The sequence below is a fragment of the Micropterus dolomieu genome, linkage group LG14, assembly GCF_021292245.1.
Source record: "Micropterus dolomieu isolate WLL.071019.BEF.003 ecotype Adirondacks linkage group LG14, ASM2129224v1, whole genome shotgun sequence".
NCBI classification, from domain to species: Eukaryota; Metazoa; Chordata; class Actinopteri; order Centrarchiformes; family Centrarchidae; genus Micropterus; species Micropterus dolomieu.
In genome coordinates this window covers 25,559,841-25,586,026 of record NC_060163.1, presented here as the reverse complement: position 1 = coordinate 25,586,026, position 26,186 = coordinate 25,559,841, and the positions used below count along the sequence as shown (strand labels likewise).

The window sequence follows — 26,186 nt, the reverse complement described above, 5'->3', positions numbered from 1 at the left end:
TCTCTGTCCAGCTCTGACTTATTGTGGACAATCTGTGTTCCCTCCATCTTTTCTACACAGGACCTGATGATGTTGATTTCTCTCTCTTTGTCTTCCATCCACTTGCTTAATTTCTCATGACTGAATGGTGACTTGTCTCTGTCTTCAAAGACTTTTTCTGTTGAGCTCTCATCTTCTTTACCTGCTCTGATTGAGGGAAGTTTCTTCTCCATGGTCTGTTGGAGTTTAGTTGCATAAACATTACACAGTTTTTGGAAAGTGCTTAACTCTTCTTGAATCAGTGGAAAATTCTCTACCGATCTGTCGTCCAGAGAATCGTTGCATCTCATTCCCACTTGACTTAAATCTTCCAGAGCATACTCTATCTTGCTCACTAGTCCAACACTGATCTCTCTCACCAGCTCAGCAGCTTCTGAATAAAACTTCTTCAGTGGCATCAGCCAGACCTTCAGTGGAACACTGTTCTCTCCCTTTTCTCCCAGCAGCTTTGGAAGTTGTATGTAGGTCTTCACTGCGTCTTCAAATGTTGCTGGGTTGCTTTCAAGAATGAAGTCTCCGTAGAATTTGCAGGAGAATTTCTCAGTCAGAGCTTTTTCTTCATCGGTCAGCTTGAGTTCAACTTTCCCCTCAACATTACATTTGGGGATCTTCTGTATCACAGCTTCCATGCTGACCTGAAAGTCCTGAACACTGCTGGAGTCTAACTTCTCACTGTCAAATACAAAGAAAGCGTTTGCTCCATAAAGGATGCCTGTGACTACATGAGTTGCAGAGCTCTTTTGAATAACATCTATTTGATGTTTGTCCATAGTTGTAAGGTGAGTCATTGACAACTGTTTGAAGTGTGTGGTAGCTTTGTACTGACACGTCACTCTGTCCTGATTCTTGAATTTCTTCGTATCATTCAGATACTTGGCAGATCCTCCAACTTCAATCAGTCCACACATATAACTGACCTTCAGAGAAGCATCAACATCCAGCAGAAAGGACCTGGATTCAATGGAGTCAGATGCAGAAATTTCAAATGCACTGCTGTGCTGAGAGCTTTCAACTGTGTTCTCTTGTAGAGTTTCTTCATCCCACAATGTCAAACCTACAAAAATTAACAACAAACACTATCAGTCATCTGATTAAGCAGGATCGTTAAAAAATAAAGGGATTAGATTAGGTTATTATATTTTGCAGCTTCTTTTCCTGGCAGCAGTTACCTAAACAGCTGATATATTTGCTGGATTCATTCTCTGACATGAGTCTAATTAATAAAAGGATTATAGGATTGATGGTGTATGGTAACATACAACATGAGCGTAACTGTGTAACAACGCAACAATAAATTCTGCTGTATGTTACTGTCTACTTCAGATTAAGACGGGAAGATGTGAAAATTCTTTACAATAGTAACACAATGAGAAATTTCATCATGGTATTTAAAGATTCTCTGCTGCTCACTGTGTGTGTGTGTGTGTGTGTTTTGGGTGGAAGAACTCAAACAAAGGCATCAGGCAGAGAGCACAGAAGAGGACAAAGAGGTAAGACAGCACACACAAATGTTACACTAAAACTATGTCCTCTAATCTCACTGCTTGATGTTTTTCAATGTCAAATTAACTGGCCTTAAAAATATATGTTTTCACTTATTTAGAACCAATACTACGGTGGCCCTGAGAGGCCAACGCACTGCAACTTAAGAAAAAACATTCAAATTCACAAACACATTTCGACAAACACAACTCATTTCGACAACACAACACATTTAGACAACACAACGGAAGTGTTTCCAGGGGACCCTTTTAAGTGATGCACACAGCATGGTGTTTTGGTTGAACCTGTAACCTGAAGTACATAATGCCTTGAAATGACACACTCTGGGACAGTAGGGGGCGGTGTGCACCTAAACAAGGTGTTTGGATCCGGCAAAAAAAACAGAAAAGACGAAGAATCTTGTTTTGGTTGTGCTCCCATGGTTTTGCAGCGGCAGTTTAGGACTTTTTTCCGTCAGTGAATGAAGCTAAAATGTAAGTGTTTTCGGTCATTTTCACATCGACATTGAACAATTGTGATATTTGTTGTCTTAATGTGTTGTGTTGTGTTAATGTTGTTGTGTTGTCTAAATGTGTTGTGTTGTGATGAATTTGAATGTGTTTTCTTAAGTTGCAGTGCGTTGGCCTCTCAGTGCCACCGTACGATACACATTCAGAGTCAGTTTTCAGGTTTAAGTGGAGTTAAATAGCACTGTATGAAATTCTTTCAAAGTTACTGTAAGCAGAGTTGTGACTGACAGATTTACAGTATATCTAAGTCAAAACAAGTCCTCCAACCTAAACGACAACATTATTACTTTGAACCCACCTCCAAATATGAATCATGTGAGCTCAACGATGCAATCTTCTTTGTCATGTGTTACATTGTACAGTCATTTTGTGTGGCTAAATCGACCTATATGCTAATTTTTCTGTGGCGGACAGGCTCCTAAATCAAGACTTACCTGGGATCCGTTGATCTGTCCGAGCATCATAGAACATTCCTAGGGTGAAGGGTCGACCCAGGGCAGCAACCTTCATGGTATCTGAGGCCATTTCTCCAACCTGTTGAGAAATTATAACACTGGGAGTAAACTCTCCTCTGTCAAGCAAACAGAAAGGACAGCAAAGAAGCAGAAACACTGACAGTTTTACTGTGCACTGAAATATAATATTTCCCTGCAGACTCTATTCTGACAGCCAATAGTTTTATACAGAGTAGTGATCATATATATATATATATATATTTGTCTTTGTATTTCTTTGTGGATATTGTGTTGGCTGCTTTCCCCTACTCTTTGGTGTAACGTGCATACCTGCACTTCTCTAAAGCTGCTGGTACTCCTACCTGCCCTTTCTATAACCGTTTTTTTGGGTGGTTCATTTGGCCCCAGTGGGCACTATGTGACGCTCACCTTTTCCCGTTCTCGCCTGCCTGCTTTTCTCTGTCGGCAGAAACAGAACAGGGAGCATGTTGGGTTCCTTTTGTTGCTCATTACTGTCACTTTTCGTGAACCAACCAATCACAGTCTGGATGGGGCGGGAAATTAACAAAAAAGTTAACTTGTTGTTCTGCATGAATGGTTCTGATTATAGAGAGCCTAAGTCCCTCCCCTTCCGGCGGACCACCATGGGACCTTATTTCGGAAAAATATTGTACGGTAGTCAATGGTGAGGGACAACAAATATTTTGATCCCGTTTGAATTGTGCCCTGAATTACACATATGATGCTTGTCAATTTAAAATATACATTTTAAAGTCAAGAAAGTTGCAGTTTGATGTAAAACTGTTTAAGTATAAGACTTTGAAAATACAAAATTACAAAGACCACAAACCCAAAAGTTGCGTATGTGACGTCGTAACTGTCTCAATGACTGAAGCTAATGTTTCTGAAGTTAACGTCAAAAAACTTACATGAGAGGATGATGTGATAAAAGGACTGAGAATCGTTGGATTAAACACATCAGGTGAGATATATTTCTGTGTGGAACACAGCTAAGTTATCCAGCTAGTAGCAACGAACCTTAGCTAGCATTACCGCACTAACATGTTGGTGACGTATATTATGCGAGACGAGAGATGTAGTTCGTTGAACGGTTTTCACACAAAACGACATGTAACTTTACTGTTTTACGACAAACTACGACTTTCTTGACTTGCAAAATTGTATTTTAAATTGACCAACATCATATGTGTAGTTCAAGGCTCAATTCTAACGGGATAAAAATATAAGTTATCTCTCGCCATTGACTACCGTACATATTTTTCCGAAATAAGGTCCCATCAGCCGGAAGCGGAAGTGAGTGACTTAGGCTCTCTATTGACAAGTTAGTATAGCATTAACAAAAACCAGAGTTAACCACTATGTTTACAATTTTTCTCCACCTGGATGAATGAAACTGCTGTTTAATCTAACTGAAATTAATATTGTCCGTGATCTGCTATAAGTCTATAGTGTACTATTATATGAAATTATAATGAATACACCAACATTAGCCGTAATCAAACCTTACCACAGTGGTATAATATCAGAAAACTGTTATAAAAAATAAGCTGTTCAAATGTTACATAAACTTTATAAACTATCTGTAGGCAGACTTTCCCAATAAAGTGTAAACTATAAATAAATTAATATTTTACTAACAAAATACTTTTTATTTAATGTTATAATATTATACTAATACACTAATTTAAACTTACTCACCCAGCTTGTGGATTGTGCCTCTGCAGTGGACAGATGTAGATTTAGCCAGAGACAGGATGCCAGTGTACTAATCTGTGCTGCCTCTAGCTGCCTCCTCCTGAGAGCACATAAACAAAAAGGACGACAAGACAAAGAAAGTTTACTGTGCATAGAAATACAATATCCTGCAGACACTATTCTGACAGTGTTAGTTTTACACAGACTGGAGTTCAGTAAAAGTCTAAATATATATTTCTATTTTTACCACCCTCTGCCTCTCTGTCAGTACATTTATCCTCATCTGGTGAAGTTTTGTAGATCAGCTGAGTTGTGTGCGAGTCTTCCAACTGGAGCTGCCAGTCCTGATGATCGGTGATGCGAGATTACTTATATCTTGGCAGCTACTCAATTGACTCCTCCTATGGCACACCTCCAGCAGCATGCACAAGTGATGCCTTTTACACTAAAAAGCACCTAATGTTGTCTTGATCTCTTGGTCAATGCTTTAGTTTTTCCTCAGTTCAGGTAATCTATACCTAGAGTGCGTGTGTGAGTGTACGTACATAAGTACATACATACATACATGTATACACACTCACACACTGTAGGTATATGTATATTGGGAATAATTACATTTCCTAATTTAGCTGGCACTTTTATCCAAAGCGTGTTACAATTGCTGTATATGTCAGAAGTTGCACGCCTCTGGAGCAACTAACTGTCTTGCTCAAAGAAGAGTTGAACTCTTTTCTGTCAAGCAAACAGAAAACACTTGCCTTATTGTAGCCCAAACAGACAAACAGCTCTATGGAGCGCATTTCATCAGTATGTTGAATATGTACGAAGAAGAAGAATGAAGAAGAAGTAGTAGTAGTAGTGGTTTGGTTTATTAGAAATATGGAGAGAGATGAAATTTGTACAAATGGTGGACCACATGTATTATTTGAATTGAAATCTTTATGCATGCAAGAGAAAGCATAATGTTTAAAAACATAGGAGAAAAAAACAACAGATGAGCAGCAAAGTACCCTTCTTTCCTGTGTTAACATACTTCTATCACATGTGCATAAAGGAGTAGGAAGAAGTAAAACTTATGAACTCCTACCCCTTTAATTTTTACATTCCTTAAATTAACAATTTTTATATTCTAATTATGTTTTTTATATACATTTTTTTCATAATATTAAAGTGACCAAGTATTTATTTACCTAACCTCGATTATGTACTTATTCAAACAGCAAAAAATACAAGCAAAAAAACAAACAAAAAAACAAACACAGGAGCACTCCTACCTTTACTAAAGTGCTTCTCGATACGTCTTGAAAATAATTTCTTTGTACATTTTTTTTGAAAAGGAATATGTTTGGGCATTGCTTTAGGTTCTCATTTAGTTTATTCCACAATTTAACTCAAATTGATAAACATAATCTTTTCCTTGTTGTCCTAAATCTGTTAGTCTTAAAATTTCCCCTTCCCCTTAAATCGTACCTTCTCTCTCTCTCTCAGAGAACATCTTTTGTATATTCCCAGGCAGTAGGCTACTTCTGGCTTTGAACATTGAGAGATTATGATAGCATGATTGTTGTATTACTCAGGGTAACCAAAATTATTGTGTTTTCTTATATTGATCTCTGATTTATTTTATAGGTAGAAGTTTATATGTTGGTCTATCATTTATTAAACTAGACCGGATGTGTGTGTTTTTGGAGAAGGGCAGTTACAGGGGGTCTCTGTGCAGGATCAGATAAGGAGAACTGAACAGGAAAACAAGGAGATGGGTGAAGGGTGGTCTGGAATGTGGTACAAAAGATCTGTTCTCCAAGATATCTCCTTTCAGGGACTACTCTCGTAATCTGCCCTGCAACAGCATGGTGATTCGTGGAGTCGGATGATGAAACATTGGGGTCAGAGTACGTGGGCCAATCATCCACTAACCTACACTTTTGTTTTATGACTTGACGATGTATCGTCAGGGAGAGATAGAGTCAGACTTCATGAACTGACCCAGCTTGTTGGTGGTCAGGGAAAGGAAGACTCACAACCCAGAGTTCTGGAAGCTTTATTCATTTACTTGAATAAAACTGATTAATTTGGACCAAAAACGCCTTCTCCTATAGCTTCATTAAAGAACACACAGGACCAAAGACTACACATAGTTTAAAAAGGGTGATTTAAAGTCACAGTCCAACAACATGAATACTGCAATTTGATATTAAATTAGATCATGGTATTTTAGCAATTTAGACTGTAGAAACAATGAATTTGTATGATCCCGAAATCCGACGTTGTGAATGATTCTCATGGCTCTTTTTTGCATTATGACTAGTGGCTGTAGTGAATGTTGATAAGTGCTTCCCTAGACCTCTAAACAGTAATTCAAATAAGGTAACAATAGTGAACAGTACAGGATGTGAAGTGATTTAAGATCCTGAATGTGCTTAGCTCTTGCTAGCACTGCAATACTTCTGGACAGTTTGGTTTTGATGTGTTTTATGTGAGGCTTCCAGCAAATCTTGTAATCTATGATCACCCCAAGGAATTCTGTTTTCATGTACTCTTTCTGTTAACACCCTCTATCTGTATCTGTGTTTTATGATTTGACTTACAGTTTCCAAATACCATGAATATAGTTTTACTAAATTTTATTGATAACCTGTTCACGTCAAACCGTCGTTTTATTTACTTGAATTCTGAAGTGATTGATTCGAAGAGTTGCTGTAAGCTGTCCCCTGAACCAAATATATCTGCAAATAATACAAAATTCAATACTTCAGATACTTTACAAATATCATTGATATATAATAAAAATAACTTTGGTCCCAACACTGACCCCTGGGGGACACCACAAGCCATGCCCAGACATTCAGACGAATAATCTCCCATCTTCACAAATTGTTGTCTGTCTCTGCTTTTTTTTATTTAGATCAATGAATACCCTAACTTCCGTTAGTGCTACTAATGTTGACTTGTTTTTTCTAAATCTATATTGGCTGTCAGTGAGTAGTGTTTTTATCGATGAATTTCTCTAATCTGCAGTTAAATCGTTTTTCTAAAGTTTTTGAAAATTGTGGCAGTAGAGAGACAGGCCTGTAATTTGTGAAGTGGTGTTTATTTCCAGTTTTGTATAGAGGAATGACTTTTGGTATTTCATTTTGGAAATTGATAAATTGCAGATGTTCGTCGGTGTTTTGACGATCCCCTCTATTACTGTTTGTATAATTTTTATATCAATTACATCGTGATCAGTAGATGGTTTGTTTTTGCATTCTTTAACAATATCTATTCTTTCTTTTTCATCTACTGCTGTCAGAAATATAGAACTGGGATTTCTTTCTATTACATTATATCTACTTTCTATTGTTTGTGGAACTGAGATTTGTTCAGCAAAGTTTGGTCCCACGTTTGCAAAAAAATCATTAACCACATTCTCCATGTTATTAATATTTTTTATCATTATCAATGAAGTAATGGGGATAAGTAGCCTGTCTAGTATTATTTTAATAATATTATTTAAAATGTTCTACATACCTTTAATATTGTTTTTATTATTACTTAATAGTTTTGTGTAGTATTCTTTCTTACAAGTTCTCATAATATTAGTTAACTTATTCTTATATTTGTTATATTTATTTTTATAGTTCTGTGTATTATAACTTCTCTATAGTGTATTTTTCTTTTTACAGGAATTTTGTAATCCTTTGGAAATCCACGGTCTATCATTTTGTTTTTGTTTCCTGCTATATATTTTAATTGGGCAATTTTTATCATATAATAATCAATAATAATAATTTAAATATTCTTAGAAATTCTTTATATGCTTTGTCCACATCTTTTTCATTATCAATAAACTCCCAGTCTTGTGCTAGCAGATAAACTTTGCCTCCATTGTTTCTTCTCTCCTTTGGAAATTGGTTTGTTACCATCTGTATAGAGTGTGAAATAATTTTATGGTTATTTGGGTTTAACAAATTAATATTATAATATAAGTCCCCACAGATGAATATGACTTTTTGGCTAGTTTTTGTAAGTGTCTCTTCCATCTAGTCCTTAAATATTTCAATATTCGAACCTGGTGACCTGTATATGCAACTCACAGTAATATTTTTCTTTTGTGAAACATTCCAGTAAATTATCCACCGCCAATGACATTTTTTCAACCACCATATAATTTAAATCCTTGTCCACATATTCTGCACAACAGAAGTCAATGCAGTCTAAACGGCCATTTTACGCCTACTGTCACATGGAAATAACAGCAGGTGTGGGATATAACTAGCCATGAAAGTCCGACACTATGGTGGTGGAGTGGTGGTCGGGTAGATAAATACGTAAGTTGGTCGTTCAGTTCCCGTGTGAAAGGAAAATGAAAAACAATAAGACATAATTTTTTTGTTTTTATTTAAGTTACCTAGGTTGCGTAACTTGCGTAAGTGACGTTATGTCGTTACCATGCTACATGGCGTTAGCTACGTTGTGTTAGCTATGTTAAAGTTTAAGTAGCTAGTTGGCAAACAATGTTAGCATTGACATCCCCTGTTGAAGCACCATGCGCTAACCTTAACCATCACTGCCTAAACCTAAGTAATTGATAATATGCATGTCGACCAGTTAACCCTAGAGCTGCACAAATTGGCCTCACGGCCGTTCTGCTAGCAGTTAGTACTAACCTCCCTTGTATTGCTTAGGTCTATAGGGACTGAACAGAGTGAAAGGACAAGCAAAAAGCTTAAAATGCGTTGACATGGCATGCTGGAATGCCCTTAAAAGTGGAGTGCTATTTTACGCCATCCCATAATATCACTTTTGTTGCCAGTGGTTTAGACATGTGTAATGGCTGTGTGATGTGTTATTTTGAGGGGACAGCAAATTTACAGTTATACAAGCCGCACACTCACTACTTTCATTTCTTCAGTGTTTTCACATAAAAGATACAATCAAATATTTACAAAAATGTCACCGCAAGTTTTTAAGTTATTAATTTACGTTGGACAACAGCAAGTTCAACATTTCGAAGGTTTGCTGTGGCACGTCACCCTTTTTGTAATATCCCACCCCAGCTAGGCTGTGATTGGTCAGTTCATGAAAAGTGGCTTTGATGGGCAAGTTTATGCGCACAGCTGCGTGAAAGGCCACCAAGCTTCTCCATACTTTGCCTCCACCGACAGAAATTAGCAGTCAGGTGAGAATGGGAACAGATGAGCGTCACATAGTGCCCAGAGAACCTGATATGGAGAGGGAACAAAAGAGTACCGGCAGCTTGTGAGATTGGCCAGTATGCAAGAAAAATCCTGGTACTACAAAGTACCAGCCCACTTCAAGCACTGGCCGCATGAGGTAAAAGTTAGACTAAACTGGTGTACAATTCTGTCCTTTAAACATACTCTACATCCTGATAGTTAAATTAGATTTCAGTCTGAAAAACTTGTTGGTTAGGAAAAGAAAGAACGGTGGTGACCATGGAGAAGCTAAGGTTAGTAAAGCAAATGGGAAGCAAAGTAGTCACCTTTAAGCTAATGAGTAGACATTTCTTTTAGATTTTATGTTAATTTAAATACATGTCACGAGCAGTAAAAAAAAGACAAAAGGTAAACATGAACAATCCTGTTTTTAATGAGTGGTGCTGTACCATGAATGTAAAATCATTGTGGAGAGCATCAAAACTAACTAAATTACTTTTCCTCCCCAGAAGCAAGTTCAGCTTTTTGGATGTTGTTTATTTATAATCTCCTCTAGCTTTTCCAACTTTTTTTTGTATACATATACGGTAATAATAATAGTCGAAAATGATGTGAAATTGCACATTTGTTAACTGGAAAACATTCAAAATTTTCTTGGGTGTGGACCCCCTACCACCCAACTCTTGCATGGGCTTTTGTGTGGAATAAGTGCAGTTTCCTGTTTTTGATGGTAGCTGATAAGGGTGCTTTGTCACGACCAGCCCAGTAATACAGCAACTGCAGGCCTTGTACATCTTTCTGGTTTGTTCATCAATAAATCATTTAAATGTATCTGTCAGTGGGGGGGGTCCTTGCTAGTGAAGTGGAGGTACTTAGTAGAGTTTCAGGAGCATGACCACACATCAGTTACATCACTCCAAGCATTTCCATAAATACCCACACAACCCATTTCCTCCTCTTTCCTTCCACCCTCCGGCCCCCACCCCTTTATCTATCTTGTTTCCTCATCTCCTTCTTCCTCTCTGAAGGTTTATGAGAGGGTGCTACAGTGGATTTCCCTATCATAGCTTCCCCAGAATGCTTTCACAATGCGGCTATTCAGTAAATGCAAGCCTTGTACATCTTTCTGTTTTGTTAAATCAATAAATCTCTTAAATGTACAGTGTGGTCAAGCGTACTCTGGTATGTGTCCTAATTGAAATTCTGAAGCAAGCCGAAAGTGGCGTGGGAGTGGATTTTGGTAGAACCACGCCTCCAGAATTAGGCTGGATATAGAATAATGGCTGCGTAATTGTCCATTCCTGCCGGCAGGTAGGAAATTGTGAACAGATAAAAAACATACACAAACTCTTTGGGATTAAGCTCTCTAGAGCGGGTTGATGTCCTCAGTTTCAGGTACAGGTGCCCTTCAAGGAATCTTTCGGGAGGTAGTTGGGTAGTTGGTGAGAAAAGAGGGATGATAAGGAAAGCAAGATTTTCTGGCAGCTATGGCATGAGATCCAGGAACCCGTTCTCATCTCAAGGCATCCAATACCAACGCTTTCAGAAAAAGTGACAAAATGTAGTTACTTGACACTAAAGGTACTCATTAGAGTCCCGTTTTTAAGCTATTAGCAGTTACTGTTTGCAATGAGAAGTTGGGTGTACAGACAACTATCACTTGATGACATTATTACTGAAGAAAACTTGAAATGTGATTATTTCTAGTTAACGTTAGTGTTTTTTCTGCGACCTTTAAGCGGATTTATGGACGTAAATTGGTAATTTTGGCATCGGATATGTCATCCTTGGGAAGTTTACTCACACCAAAAGATACACTGTGGATCTGCAATCTTTCAGATTATTAAATCATATTAAACATTTAGGCAAAACTCCCTAAATGTTAGTTTAATTGATGTCAGTTCAAGGTTTTTTTTGTCATTTAGCATTTTCTTTTCTTCAACTTTGTTTATTGTAAAATTGGTCTTAAATTTAATTCCGAGTGGGATTACTAAAAGTAAAAGTCACATCTAACTTGTTTGCATTATACTGTGCAGAATACAGCTCATTCACAAGTGGCGCCAGTCTGAGTTGGGGACTGCCTGCTTCTCACCGTTTCCTGCCGCCGGAGTAAAGTAAGTAATATAGTTATAGACTTGATTTAGCTGACTAAGATTTCCTGGCCCATGATGATGACGGGCTAATACTTTGATATAGATTCTTTAGAGTCTGCTGAACTGAGTCCAGCGTTAGACAGACCAACCTGCGGAACCGTACCATCACGGTACTATCCCCACTCTTTCTGTTGTTTTGTTTTCTTTATTTCAGCCATTACGAGTCTCTGAGCCGGCTGCATCGACTGTTATTGTAACACTAAGCCACTCCATCGTTTTGCGTTTGTTGATGATGAATGAGTTCAAACCATCAAGCCTCCACTTCAATGATCAGCACCTCGATCTTGCACTTAGTGAAATTTCTCTTTTTCACGTTTTGCAGCAGGATTGGCCGTTGTTATTTGGACCTTAGGAGGTGACGCTGGCATATTTCTGGTCATTTGCATAGTAATTTATGGGAAGAGCCAAGGCGGAGTATATGGCTCGTGCATGTGCGCTCAATTTCACGTTGATGGGGATGTATAAAGGAAAGGTACGCAGGACCTGGCGTACGCCTGGTTTTATACATGTATTTTTGTGCGTGTGTACTTTTCTGTGCGTACGTACTTTTCAAATTCTTTGATTACACGAGGCCCCAGGTGCAGCCAGAACCACCCGGAGCTGTTGTGAAAGGAGACATGGTCATATGCACATAATGTAGAAATTTAAAACCTAATTTAGTGACTAGACAATGAAAGACAATGAAACTGAACCAGAGTGGGCAGAACGACCCCCAACTCTCCTGTCACACCCTCAAGGACAGATCTGTTTAAAACAAAGTTTATCAATCTCTCTCTCTCTTTTTCTGAAACTTGTCTTTGAAATTTGCTTTTGAGCTAAATTCATGCCTGAGAACATACGTTCTCAAGATCCCTTAAAATTCTAAACTTTTCTTATTATTCAGTTTATCTATCTTCCAAATCTTATTTTTTCTTTACCTTTATTTTTTTATTTTTCGAATATCTTGATTCGAAATCCTTTCCGTATTCCCGCCATCTCGTCTGTTAACCTTTAGGGCCAGCAAGTAACTTTCCAAATTTATCAAACAAGTATTGTTACCGTTCCACTAAAAGAGCAGACAGGAGACGTCCAACTCTGAGACATGTACTGAAGGCTACCAAGACTGTTAAAGACGTAGGCGTAATATAATTACACCCTTAACAAACAGTAGCCTACCTTATAACGGGCAAATGAAATTATAACATTATGCCGAACACATATTGATATCCTTCACAAACTGTTAGTTATTAGTAGTTGTAAATTAGCTAAGTTATGTAACCCAATATATTTGCTTCCCAACAAAATAATGTTAGTGTCTAATGTCAAGTTTTGTTAACAGTTATACCTGCTTACCCTGTAATGCTATGTTGACGTTAAGTTAACTTTTGTGTACTGTTTCAGGAATTTGGCCATGTCTGACTGTAGACCAAGAAAAAAATCTTTAAACATAAAGAAATCATCATCCTGCTATCAAAATATAATGAAAACAAAGAATCATTGAAATCGAAATTTAACAACTTTGTAGCCTAACAAATAAATGGAAACACATACATACATTATACATGGGGGGGGACATGTCCCTTCCACATTTCAAAATCTATGTTTTGCCCCTCCCCCCCGGTTTGTAATCTGCATTTTGCTTCATTAACCGAAATGAGCTGTCATCCAGGCTGTGCGCAGTTACGCAGATCAGTCCTGGGCTCTGGCGCTTCTCACAGCACAGAGCTGGGCAGATGCAAACATTTAGAAAATCAGGCAGTCTTTTCAGTTTAAGGCTTTATTGTTCTACTAATACAACTGAAATCCAGTGAGTGCTCACCATGGCACTGGTGGCGTGTTGGAAAGTAGCCTGAGTTGCTCTTTAACACTGGTGTAACACCAAAATCTGAGACCTATCAGATTCTGTGACTACATCCAAACGACAAACCATAAGCAAGAACTTTTGGTACCTAAACCCAACCAAGAACTTTCAGTACCTAAACCCAACGAACAAGTTTTGGTGCCTAAACCCAACCAAACTGCAACCGCTTCACATCGTCCGCAAAGCCCCAGGCGCTTAACTCGCCATTTGGGTCACAGAATCTGATAGGTCACAGATTTTGGTGTAACACCGGCAAGTAAATACTTTCACTTTCCATTAACGACGTGTTAAAAGCAGTTAAAAGCGGATTTTCTCCTCAGAGCAAATGAAACACTTCACACTGTAACCTCTCAGTCTGATGATCACTGGATTGATTCTAATATATTAACAGTATCCTGTTGTTGAAAAGAGCATCGCTTTCTTTTGTACTTTCACATTGGTTACTATTTGTAGCGATGCCTGACGATGAGTCCGTAAACAGAATGTTGCAGGTGAAACTAAAGCTGGCTTTCACTCAGCAGCTGCTAGCTGTTATTTATTCTGGAAACAATCATCAGAGAGAGAACGTATGGGTGGATAAAACAGTCCTGTTGGCCTTTACGCATCACGCACAGCTTCCTTTGTATGTACCTATGCAGCCCTCCATCGCCTTTCTGTTCTTAGTGTGTGCTGAATTGTAGCGCTGCTCACTGACACTTGCTGGGTTTCGGTATGGGGTCATGAGCCATTTTCAAGTCTCCCTTCCTGTTTACTAAGCATTCTTACTGATGTTGGGTCCCTTGATTCTGATGTGGATGCCATCTATGCAGCCAAGTCGGGGCTATCTGGTAGGGCTTCTGACTGGTCATATTTTGTTGCTCAGGCTGAGTTGGAAACTTAACATAGTCGTTAAATAATGATTGTGCAACTTCTCTTGTTGTTCTACACAAAGTATATTCATGCACTTGAATTGAATCACCAACCAAGTTTTGAAATTATCCTGTAGCAAAATATCTTAGTGGCAGAGACACTTGTCGGGAAGGTCTGAGGGCAACGTTTCTGTCCGTGAAAGTGTGAGTACAAATCAAAATGATCATAAATGTTCAAGGGGTGTAATCTATCACAGAGAACGCGTTGCCGACGCAAAACAGAAGGTATGTAATTTGCTCCTCCTCATCTAGCTTATCCTACCTTTCAGAACGATGCGCCATGACAACCACTTGACTATTTTATGGAGGACTTTACACCTACTAAGGGATAGCTGTAAGATTTAAGTTGTAACTTATGTCTACGTTGGAACTATTTCTGCTGGTGTAACCCTTAGGGCCCGTGTTTCTTTCTGACACCAGCATCTTTTTTCACTTCATTCATTGCAATGGGAGCGTCTTTTCCGTCCTGGGTACTGAAGTTTCCGGTTGGCGAGAGTTGAAAAATGTTCAACTTTGGGAAAAATGCTGCGCTCGTCACTGTCACTTTTTACTCAGCTGTCCAATCACGGTAGAGGAGGTGCAGGGCAAATACCATACCGTAGCAACGGTTACTATCCTGGAACCGGGCTTTGTCCAACCTCAGCTCTTACTCGCCGAGATTTTTCCTCGCCCACAAAATCTCATGAACCCACATATGGCGAGTCCGTCCTCTCTCTCTACCTGCTTCAGCCTTCTCTTCATACAGAGCAAGGACTCTACTCTGTGTTGACATTTGTACATCCAGTAAAGTCAGGTAGAACTACTTGCTATATCACTTCCACGGATTTTATGTATCATAGCAACTAAAGCAGTCGGAAAAAACGCTGTGCCTCAAAAACGCTTTTTGCGTTTCAGCTGGTAAAAAATGCTTTGGTGGACACGGGCCCTTTAAATGTTAGTAGCATGTAAACTCCCAATTAAGTAAGAAATTACATTCAAACTAGGCTACGTTTGAACTTACACGTAGTTGGCAACCCAGTGCAGAACTTTTGATTTGATTTAATTTTGATTGAAAAGGAAATTCCATACAAATGAGGCAGACTACGGATAAAGCAAACAAATCCGGGAAGTGGATCAGTAGAAGTGTCAACTTGACTTTTAGTGAACTCAGGCTGACCGGGGTCGGCAGGAACACAGTCCTTTTTGTGTGCCAATATTTTTGTCAGAATGTACTCTGTGAACTCTAAGAGTCAGTTCATCGATAGTTTAGGTTCACACTCTCATAGCAGCATGATATAAGATAATTTAACATAAACTTAACGAATGGTAAGGGTCACGCCTGTATTGTATACTTGAATCAAATGTCTTTGTTACTATGTGTTGGAGATGAAAGCTTGTTCCCATGATCCTTAGGGTTTTTTCAGTGTCCTAGAATAGTAAAGAAAAACAGGAAAGAGCCCTTAAGATTTGCCAGAAATATCATCCCACAAGAATGATGGATAGTTCTGTTTTTTACGCTCTTGAAATGAGGTAACAGGACTTTAGCTGCCAAAACTCGAGTACACTGTACTGTAGCTGTGTGAGTTTTTGGTACTTCTCTCTTGGTGTTCGAATGTTTAGGGACTGTAACATTGTCAAGACTTGTAAAAAAAAAAAAGGTAAGCAAGCATGATATAACAATTTTGATTTGTGTCTAACTATGTTGCTACATTAAAGAGAATTCAATTTGATATTGCGCACCACAAAAAGTAATCTTTAGAGTGTAAAACCTTTTGGCTCATTGCCAAAGAGCGTTGGCCCATAGTTTATAAAACTGCTTGCTTAGCAAATTAGTTAAACAGAAGGGAAAGTTTGTACAAATGAGTTGATTCTTGAGAGAATTTAATAGTGTAAAACCGTGAAAGAGCAAAATTGGAATGAGTGTAGGTATGACCAAGGCATTAGAATAAAAAATGTATATTGTGTAAAGCCTTTGAACTATTAAAAAAGGCTAAAACAGCTCATATTGAGCTACGAACATGGTGTATATATGGTGTACAATAAGCCTTGAGCTGAAGCGTGTGTTGTCATGTCGACTCAGTGTGTACATTGTGACTTTTGCCAAAAACAGGCCTAACGTTACAGAGCGGCCATGTCAATTGTTAAATTACCTGAGATGTTTTTCCTGATTAGGATTTAGACGTAACCTTTGAAGCCACTGAGGAGAACCTTGTGGCCCTGTGGCCTTGAATCACCGTAATAGTTGCAGTACGGTCTGTGCTATTGAATACGTAGGTTGATGATAGGCCTAATTTCTAAACTAGCAGTTCATCATTCGGGTTTCATTTTAATAAACACATAATAAAGTTGACATCATTTGCCCATAGTTAGATAGGCAAAGTAAAAAAATCGAATTGACTAGGTTGTTTCCGAAATATAGTAGATACCAGAGGTGGGACCAAGTCATCGTTTTACAAGTCCGAGTCAAGTCACAAGTCTTAGCACTCAAGTCCCAAGTCGAGTCCCAAGTCCAGACCGATCATGACTGGCAAGTCCGAGTGAAGTCTTAAGTCAAGGACCATCAAGTCCAAGTCTTAAACTTTGAGTTTTGAGTCCTAAACAAGTCATAATGCGCTTTTCACCAACTTTAAAAAAACATTTCAAAAGTTTTTATAAGTTAAAAATAATAAAAATGTATTGAATGAAGCATTAGCCTGCACAGAAAGAAGGCCGAGGTGCAGTTTCACACAACAAACAGGTTAAAAATAATAAAAATGTATTGAATGAAGCATTAGCCTGCACAGAAAGAAGGCCGAGGTGCAGTTTCACACAACAAACAGGTTAAAAATAATAAAAATGTATTGAATGAAGCATTAGCCTGCACAGAAAGAAGGCCGAGGTGCAGTTTCACACAACAAACAGGTTAAAAATAATAAAAATGTATTGAATGAAGCATTAGCCTGCACAGAAAGAAGGCCGAGGTGCAGTTTCACACAACAAACAGGTTAAAAATAATAAAAATGTATTGAATGAAGCATTAGCCTGCACAGAAAGAAGGCCGAGGTGCAGTTTCACACAACAAACAGGTTAAAAATAATAAAAATGTATTGAATGAAGCATTAGCCTGCACAGAAAGAAGGCCGAGGTGCAGTTTCACACAACAAACAGGTTAAAAATAATAAAAATGTATTGAATGAAGCATTAGCCTGCACAGAAAGAAGGCCGAGGTGCAGTTTCACACAACAAACAGGTTAAAAATAATAAAAATGTATTGAATGAAGCATTAGCCTGCACAGAAAGAAGGCCGAGGTGCAGTTTCACACAACAAACAGGTTAAAAATAATAAAAATGTATTGAATGAAGCATTAGCCTGCACAGAAAGAAGGCCGAGGTGCAGTTTCACACAACAAACAGGTTAAAAATAATAAAAATGTATTGAATGAAGCATTAGCCTGCACAGAAAGAAGGCCGAGGTGCAGTTTCACACAACAAACAGGTTAAAAATAATAAAAATGTATTGAATGAAGCATTAGCCTGCACAGAAAGAAGGCCGAGGTGCAGTTTCACACAACAGATGTCCTATAATTTCATGAATTAAATGAAATGTTCATGTAGGGCTGCTAATTATTTTGGTCAATATTGAGATCACAATTATCTTAACAGGATTACTCATTGCCTTAGGAAGCATTAAACTATTGAACTTATAAAATGTAATACTTTCTTTTAAAAAAACTATTATATGCATTACTCCAAACTCTCATATAGCCCATGAAATAAGAAACAATAATCCAACATTATTAACTTTACAGCATCTACAGTGCAAGAGGCAGCAGCACAGTTTCAGCTTTGGGTGACAGATCAGTCAGTGAGGGGCCTCTGTGTGTGTGTGTGTGTGTGTGTGTGTGTGTGTGTGTGTGTGTGTGTGTGTGTGTACACGGAGGGCAGCAGAGCAGGTGACAGGTGAACTACTCGAGTTGACGAAGTGACGTTACAGAACGCTGAAATAAAACCGTGGTGGTTTGTCGGGAGATGCAGTTACAGAAACCAGCGGTGAGAAAACTATAAATCGCTATGACATTAGAAGACGCAGGAACAGTGGATATTTTACAAGCACCGATCAGGTAAAGCAACACTGAACACACCTTTTAGGGAGGGCCTCAGCTGTAAAGGAAAAAGGTGCGTTGGATTTATAAAACAAGACGAGTGTCTTGTCTTGAACTTGTTTTATAATTGGTGGAAGCAGCTTCACACAACAGCTGCAGCAGTCTCTCTACACTGTTTCGACCTGACCTTTCTTTTCTCTGTGAGATGGAAGAATTTAGAAAGTTGTATGGCGCTGCGTCAGGGCCCCAGCTGTTGTGCATGATTTACGCGTAAAATTCATCCAGCCAGAGGGTCCGATCACAAACGGTTCACGCTGGTAGTAGGTCTACTACACAGCCCACTGCAGCAGGGGCAAGCTCAAATAGTGGCATCAGCTGTTACCAGTGGGATTTCCGGTGGCAGCTTGAGATGCCACAGATTTTTCCTGATATGCCACGGCACCTTTCGCCGTTTATGTGGTATTTCCGGTGGCAATTTAAAAATGCCAGAGGTTTTCCCTGAGGTGTCACGGCACCTTTCGCCATTTATGTGGGATTTCTGTTTGCAATCTAACGTTACGATGCCACGGCCGCTGATTCAATCAATAAATAAACCTGGACCGAGAGAAATATGTTAGCAACAGTAGTTTATTATGCAATATATAATATTGTGCATTTCTTCATGTAAACAGCAAGAGTCACGTTTAATGTACGCATTGTTTGGTGCAGTACAGTTGGTAGATTAACCTAGGTAATTATTGTGTGTGCAGAGTTGTTACTGTTAGCACTATATTTTTAATATTTAATTCATATTTAATGTGGTTTCCATAGTAACAGATCTGTTTGGCTTTCCTACCAGCAGCTGGCAGTATTTAAGTGAATGTCTGGTTTGTGTTTTTGTTAACTGTTTTAATCCCAGGTTACTGATACAGATGTATTTATTGTTCTTCATTTCATTTGTTTTTTATTATTAAGGATTTATTTGTAACCTAGTTACCGTCTTCATTCACCCACAGCCCAGCGTTAAACCTGCATGCCCTTCTGTTCTAACCTGGTTCTGCTGTCTGCTTCTTAGCAGCTCACGCAACAAACACATCAGAAATGTCATAATACAGATTATCTGGCCAAAAGAATGGTTTACTACTGTGCTATATGTACTGTTTGACTCTTTCTTCTCCTTACACATTCCAGTTTTGTATAATATCCAACACTCCCATTGTGTAATGCAAGTGATGAGAATCCATACAAGTCTTAAACATTTATTCAATATATGCAAATACATAATTTCAATGGCACTGAATGTTCTGAAACTTCAAGCACCACTGTATAGCATACATAAATAACATAAATGCACAATCTATGGCTGCAAGGTAAGAACATTTTAAGAGGTCCTCAATTCCGGCAGGTCTGTCCAAAAACCATAGTTGTCATTGACACTGAGGACACGACCCCACCACTTTTTGAAGTGGCTGATTTTGTCCCCTTTACTTTTTGAAAGCATAACTTGTTAAAATTTTATGAAAAATAGCTTGCAACAAGAAATGTTAAATAACAAATGAAAATGCTTTGAGAAAGGTTTTATTCTCCAGAATACTTAGAAAATGTAAGTGTTTAACACACAAAATGTCATATCAAAGATTTCAGCATTGAAGATTTCTTCAAAATAACGTTAAACTTCTTGGCATGTTCTCTTGAACCCAATATTGTGCATTGTCGCAGCCCTTATCTGAGCCCTTATGTCCCTCAACAAAGTGACGCCCCTGCCAACACAATTACATTTTTTAAAAAAACAGGCTGTCTTCTCGGGACGCCAGGGCTGTGAGGCCATATTACATAATGTTCTGGCTGATATTCTACAATAGTATGCTAACAAATGCAAAAAAAAAACAAAGTTAGAAAGCACAATAGGCTACTTTGGCTTTTTAGTTGAACTTTCACCAAACCCAACTGTTCACCATTGTCTTTGGCATCCTCCCTCCATGAATTATTGTTAAACAGTTATAAAAATGTGTAAACAACATTCATGAAAAACTCTCAGGATTAAGCTGTTTTATGAGGGCAGCACCTCCTTTTATGAGTGAAAACAAATTTGTGTTTATGTGTGTATATATTATTCAGAAAACACATAGATGAGGAAAACCTTGAAAAAGCTGAAGTTACCTGTGCAGAAAAGCTGCCAGCAATAAGACCTGCTGGGCCTCGGCAAGTATGCCTGCACATACAAAGTCAGCACTGTGGCCCTGAGTGATGATCAGGTGAACACTGGGTGGTCAGCATCTGCAGAGAGGAAGCTTTTCTTCTTGCAATAACAGGGGTGGAGTATGTGGTCAATACTATGAGGGACACAATAAGAAATTACAGATGCCACATGCCATGGTAGTTTTTTTAGCTTTTTAACTTCAATAGTTTTTGCTTGAAATGAAAAGATTTAAGCATACTGTTGCACAATATCAGCCAGAACATTTAAAGTATGGCCTCACAGACCTGACTGATGTCCCGAGAGGACATTCTCAACGGTGACAGCCTGTTCTTTTATGATTTAATTATGTTTTTGGACTTTCTGCAGGCCTGCTGCTCTGGAGAACCTCGTAAAATGTTCTTACCTTATGGCTTCAGTCAATGTTCTGCAGCCATCGCTTGTACATTTATGTTAATTCATAATATTATGGCATTTATTATTGCCATTGGAATTATGATATACAGTGGTGCTAGAAGTTTCTGAACCTTTAAGAATTTCTACAAATATAACCTAAAAGATACTCAGATTTTCACACAAAGTAGATCAACAGAAGAACGAACTTCCACAAATAAGACAAATATATTATCCGTGGTCTTTTATTCATTGAGAAAAATGATCTAATGTTGTATATCTGCAAGTGGTGAAAGTATGTGAACCTTTCCTTATAGGATTTGGTTTGACCCCCCTTTGCAGCAATAACTGCAACTAAACATTCCAGTAACTGTTGAACAGTCCTGCTCATCGATTTGGAGGAATCTCATTTCTCTGTACAGAGCTGCTTCAACTCATGGATGTTGGTGGGTTTCCTCACATGAGCTGCTAACGTCCTCACCCTTCGATCATTTTAAGGCTAGATCTTTGACTTGGCCGTTCCAAAACATTCACTTTATTCTTCTCCTTTTTTGGTAGAGCAACTTGTGTGTTTAGGGTAGTGGTCTTGCTGTATGACCCACGTTCCCTTATTCAGTTCATGGACAGATGTGCTGAACTTTTCATTGAGAATTTGGTATTAAAATTCAGAATTTATTGTTCCATTAACAATTGTTTGCTTAGAAGTAAGTCTGGGTTCCTCTGTGACCTTCCTATGCAGGGTAGCAGTGGTATTCAAGTTCCTCCATTTGTACCCAGTCTATCTGACTGCGGATTGGTGGAGACCAGACTCTTTAGAGACGGTTTTGCAACCTTTTCCAGCCTCTATGAGCATCAACAACTATTTTTCTGAGATCCTGAAAGCAAAAGTTCACATACATTTGCCACAAAGACACTATTTTTGTCTCTTCTACTCTGTGTGACTTGTGTAATCTGAGTATGTTTTAGGTCATATGTCTGTAGAAACACCGAGTGTAGCATGTCTAAACTATATATGAATTTTAAGAATTAATACCCAATTATGAATTTTAATATTCAGAAAATATCAATCCATAAAAAGCTCTCGTTTCGCAAAAGGGGCACCACCGGAGTTGTTATTAACCTAGAGTCTCCGGACCTCTAGGTAGCTTTTAATAATTATACAATTATTCACCAGTGATCAGTTAGTTAATAATCGTAATCAGTCAGTCAGTCTCATATCTAAAGGGTAAATTCTCTTGGCAGGGACTCAGAAGTAGGCAATACACACAATTCCTTGGTTACAGTGAATTTATTAACTAACTAAGGTGATTACCCAGAGGGCAGTCCTTCGTTTCCCGAGGGACTGCCTTTCCAAACTTTTAACATGTCTTTAAAAAAGGAAAAGAAAATCTATTTGCGCATATTATAAACAAATATTTTCCACAATCAAGCCTCAATGGTCAAATGGTTGTACCGTTCTAAGTTTAAGCATTTGGTAACAGGAAAACAATTGTCAAATTATTGGACGTGATAAATAATGAGTGACATTTATACATTAATGGCATTGGTATGTAATACTTATTTCGTCCACTTGGGGGAGCTCAGGTTACATGAGGACAGCTTAGATTAATCCAAAACAATCTTCTCAGGAGCTGGAAAATGTAGTTATTTAGCCTGAAATTCAAGCTCGCAATTAACAGCATGTAGTATGACATTTATCATCATTTCTAAAGGAATTGTGTGAGAAAGTATTGTGAACAAGCATTGGTTACACATAAAATGAAAGTGTCCTTAATCTTGCTGAAAATAAAAACACTGCAAAAGTAACTTATTTAGATTCTTTTCAGCACTAATATCAACAACAGATAGCAACAACATGGTAACATAACTACTCAAATAAAGGCAAACGTAATCAAGTAACTAAAAGATTATTTAATTAAACAGTTAATGCTTTGAGTCTTTGGAGACTGCAGTCTTTGGATACATAAATTCAGGGCTGTCCTGGATTTTGTCACACGTAGGTGTGAAGGAGTATCCCTTTGATGAGGTAATGAAACACAGAGCAAGGACAGTTGCCACGGTTATGTGCGTGTGTGTGTGTGTGTGTGGGGGGGGGGGGCAGTTTAGGGTTTCCTGCCCCCTTTTAAGGAGAGTTCTGATAGGCTGTTCAGGGAAACGCTAATCGCTGGTTAGCGTCTCTTTTTTCAGTTTAACAGTCAGGCACCGAGAGGCTTATCTCGGCTGTTGCCGAGTGGCCAGGTTTACGATCAGGCTGTTCAGGAATAGCACTTAGGGAAAGCGACCTTTCCACCCCCCTTCTGTTGGGGTCTCTTCAGCCGTCTGTAGAGGGTTGATAATCAAACCCCCGGCTTCTCTCTGGGAGAGAAAAGAGGAGTTGAGTCTCTAAATTATTTAATATAATATGCACAAATCCACACTGTTCACTACACCAGAATTTTACACACACACACACACACACACACACACAACAGTCGATGGACTATTAGGGGTAAGCCCTAAATACAATATTTAGTAATGTGTAATGGGGGAAGAAAGTGCCGCCGCCTTTACTGAATTACGACCGTGTGTTTGTGGAATTCCTCCGGTACCAGTGTTGAGTTGGCCAAATCGTGAACTTTCTGAGTTGAGCTTTTCCATTAACACCGGGCATGATGTAACTGACGATCTGTTGCTGCCAGACTGTGGAAACTTACACCTACAAAATATTTTACATATAATAGCTACTACATGTCTAAATCCTGCAGTGAAGAGGCAGAGATTATTCAAAACTTTTCAAACTGTTAATCATGCCAAAATCTTGTGGGATCTGAAGCTAAAACCCAGGGGATTATTTGGAGGACACTCCGAAGCATCAAGGCTAAAAGTGATCAGTTAAATCATCTTCTCTCCGACTCAAATCTTGACTTTCTTTGTGTTACTGAAACGTGGTTGAAAAAAACAACTCCCATGAGTGCATTTGCAGTCCCTGGATATCAATGTTTTAGACGAGACAGACCCGATGGTAGAGGAGGATGATATTAAATGTGAATGTGTGACTTACAATGCAGGTAACACTAGAATATGTTGGGTTAAAAATAATTTTGTCCCAACAAATGGCTTTTAACATTATTGGTGTGTAAAGGCCCTCTTTTGCAGATGAAACTTTCTATGATCAACTCATAGTAGTATTGAAAGAGTGTAATCCCAACAAAGAATTATTATTGATGGGCGATTTTAATGTGAATTGGGAAGATAAATCTAAAAGGAGGAAATTGAAGATGATCACAGAGAAATTTCACCAAACGTCCAACTAGAATTGCAAAATATTTCAGGATACAAATTGATCTCATATTTACCAACAAACCAGAACGAATAATTAAAAGCTATAATTTAATAACTGGGTTGTCTGATCATAACTTATACCTATGTGCCAGAAAGTTGACTAAAAAAATAGATTTGGAAATGAGGCAAGTAAGACAAAGATTTTTCAGTGCATACCCAGATCTAAGCAAGAAGAGTTTGTTAGTGAAATTAACACCTTGAACTGGGATTATACATTGTCATCTGATGATCTGGATATGGGCTGTAAAACTTTCAAACAACAAATCAATTTAGTGAGGGAAAGATTTAGAGATTAGATTTCACAAAAAATGTAAAAAAAAGAAAAAAAAAAAGAAAATAAAATAACAAAAAAGACTGATGAAATCTAGAGATACTGTGCTTGGGAAGGCACTTCAAACAAGAAGGGACACTGATATGTTCGTATATAAAAGGTCTAAGAAATAAGGTTATCCAAGAGCTAAGATTTGCTAAATCTAATTTTTATGTTAATATTCTGAATGAGGCAAGAGGCAATACTAAATTGATCTGGGAAAATATCAATAATATCACTAAGAAGGACCTGAAGTTTGCAGGAGATTTTAAAAGTATTGTTCAGGGAAAGTTAATTGATGATCACCTGCTGTTGCATGTGTATTTAATAAGTTTTTTCTTGAATCTGTGAATGAGCTAGGAAGGAGAGTTACTAAAAGGGAACTGATTGTTATACCTACAGATGCTACTGACAAGGTTTTAGAATTGTTAGAGATTAATGAGTTACAAGTAAACAAAATCTTTGGCTCATCAAAAAGTTCCAAAAGTAAGGATGCTTCCCAATTCGATAGGGTTTGTTAAATCTTGTAAAGACATCTTAACTCCCCTGTTACGACCCGTGAGGTCTGTGTGCGGCATTTGTGTTGCTGTGGGTGTGTCTGTCTCTCCCCTGCAGGTGTGTACCTGTACCTTGAGTGTGACGCTGGGTGGAACTCGCAGCTGTGGCTGATCTGCGGCAACTAGTGGGCTGTATAAGCAGAGCCAGTGGAGTGCTCTCGGTCTCGGTTCACTCGCTCATTCACTCACCCACCCTGCCCTGGTTACTTGCATTAGTCTGTGTAGCTTACTTTGTTACTTACATTGTGTGGTTTATGGAACGCTAAAAGGCTCACAATGTGCCACCTTCCTACCTCGTAAAAAGTGCTGTTTGAACGGCCATGATGCCGCCAAAAAGCAAAACGCTGTAAAAAGCGCCGTGGAATTTTTCGTTGGTCTGCAGGCAGCGAAAAAAACGTCGCTCTATATTCTCATGTAACGCCGTTTTTTACGGGGCTCAGTGTCCCCAATGACGCGTATCATAACGCGTTACAAGACGCGTAAATGATAATGATCTCCACCATGTCTTTTCCAAAGCCAATCAATTTGAACACCCAATCAGTAAAGAACAAGAACAGACCACATTAATCCAACCCAGCACAAGGATGAGCTTCCCTACCTTAGCTCATAAAAATACTCAATACCTTAGAGAGTAATACACAAGCGTTAGCTCACTGCTAACGATGCCGCCTTACAAGTGGAGTTTCTGTGGGTTGCAGGTTTGTGCCCCATTCGCATTTGTTTATTGGGAGAGGTTTTTCTGTTACAATGGCAACCGGTAAACTGAAGTTGTAAGCACCCAAACCTTACTGTGTTTTCCTCTATTTTATTAACCTAATAGAACCAATCCAATATTAATGTGCCGACTGTGCTTACTATAAAAGGTGCAACGTCTGCAGGCTTGAGAAAGGAGGATGGTTGGTGTGTGTAACTAACCGACTGTTCAGCAGATGCACAACAAATACAAGCTTTGAATCTGCAGGTCTTGGCAGCACAGCAAAACGGGCAGTCAGACCAAAGGAGGCAGAAAAGCAACTGTGTTCCTACATGATACACCTTGAAACCTGGTCTGGTACAACTTTTCCACAAAGAGCATATCTGATTATC

The 26,186-nt window shown here is 38.5% G+C and overlaps 2 protein-coding genes across 2 annotated transcripts in view; one reads left to right on the top strand and one right to left on the bottom strand.

Moving 5' to 3' along the window:
- Positions 1-26,186, top strand: part of LOC123982746 (stonustoxin subunit beta-like) — an 868,592-nt gene that overhangs the window by 797,694 nt on the left and 44,712 nt on the right. The gene's annotated exons all lie outside the window — the stretch shown is intronic.
- On the bottom strand, positions 6-4,263 carry LOC123983548 (neoverrucotoxin subunit beta-like; the record flags this gene model as incomplete). The annotated part of the gene is made up of 4 exons (XM_046069801.1): positions 4,226-4,263; positions 2,936-3,050; positions 2,486-2,585; positions 6-1,093 (listed from the first exon to the last, which is right to left on the bottom strand). Coding segments are annotated over exons 2-4 (1,269 nt in total), but the record flags the coding sequence as incomplete, so codon positions are not given.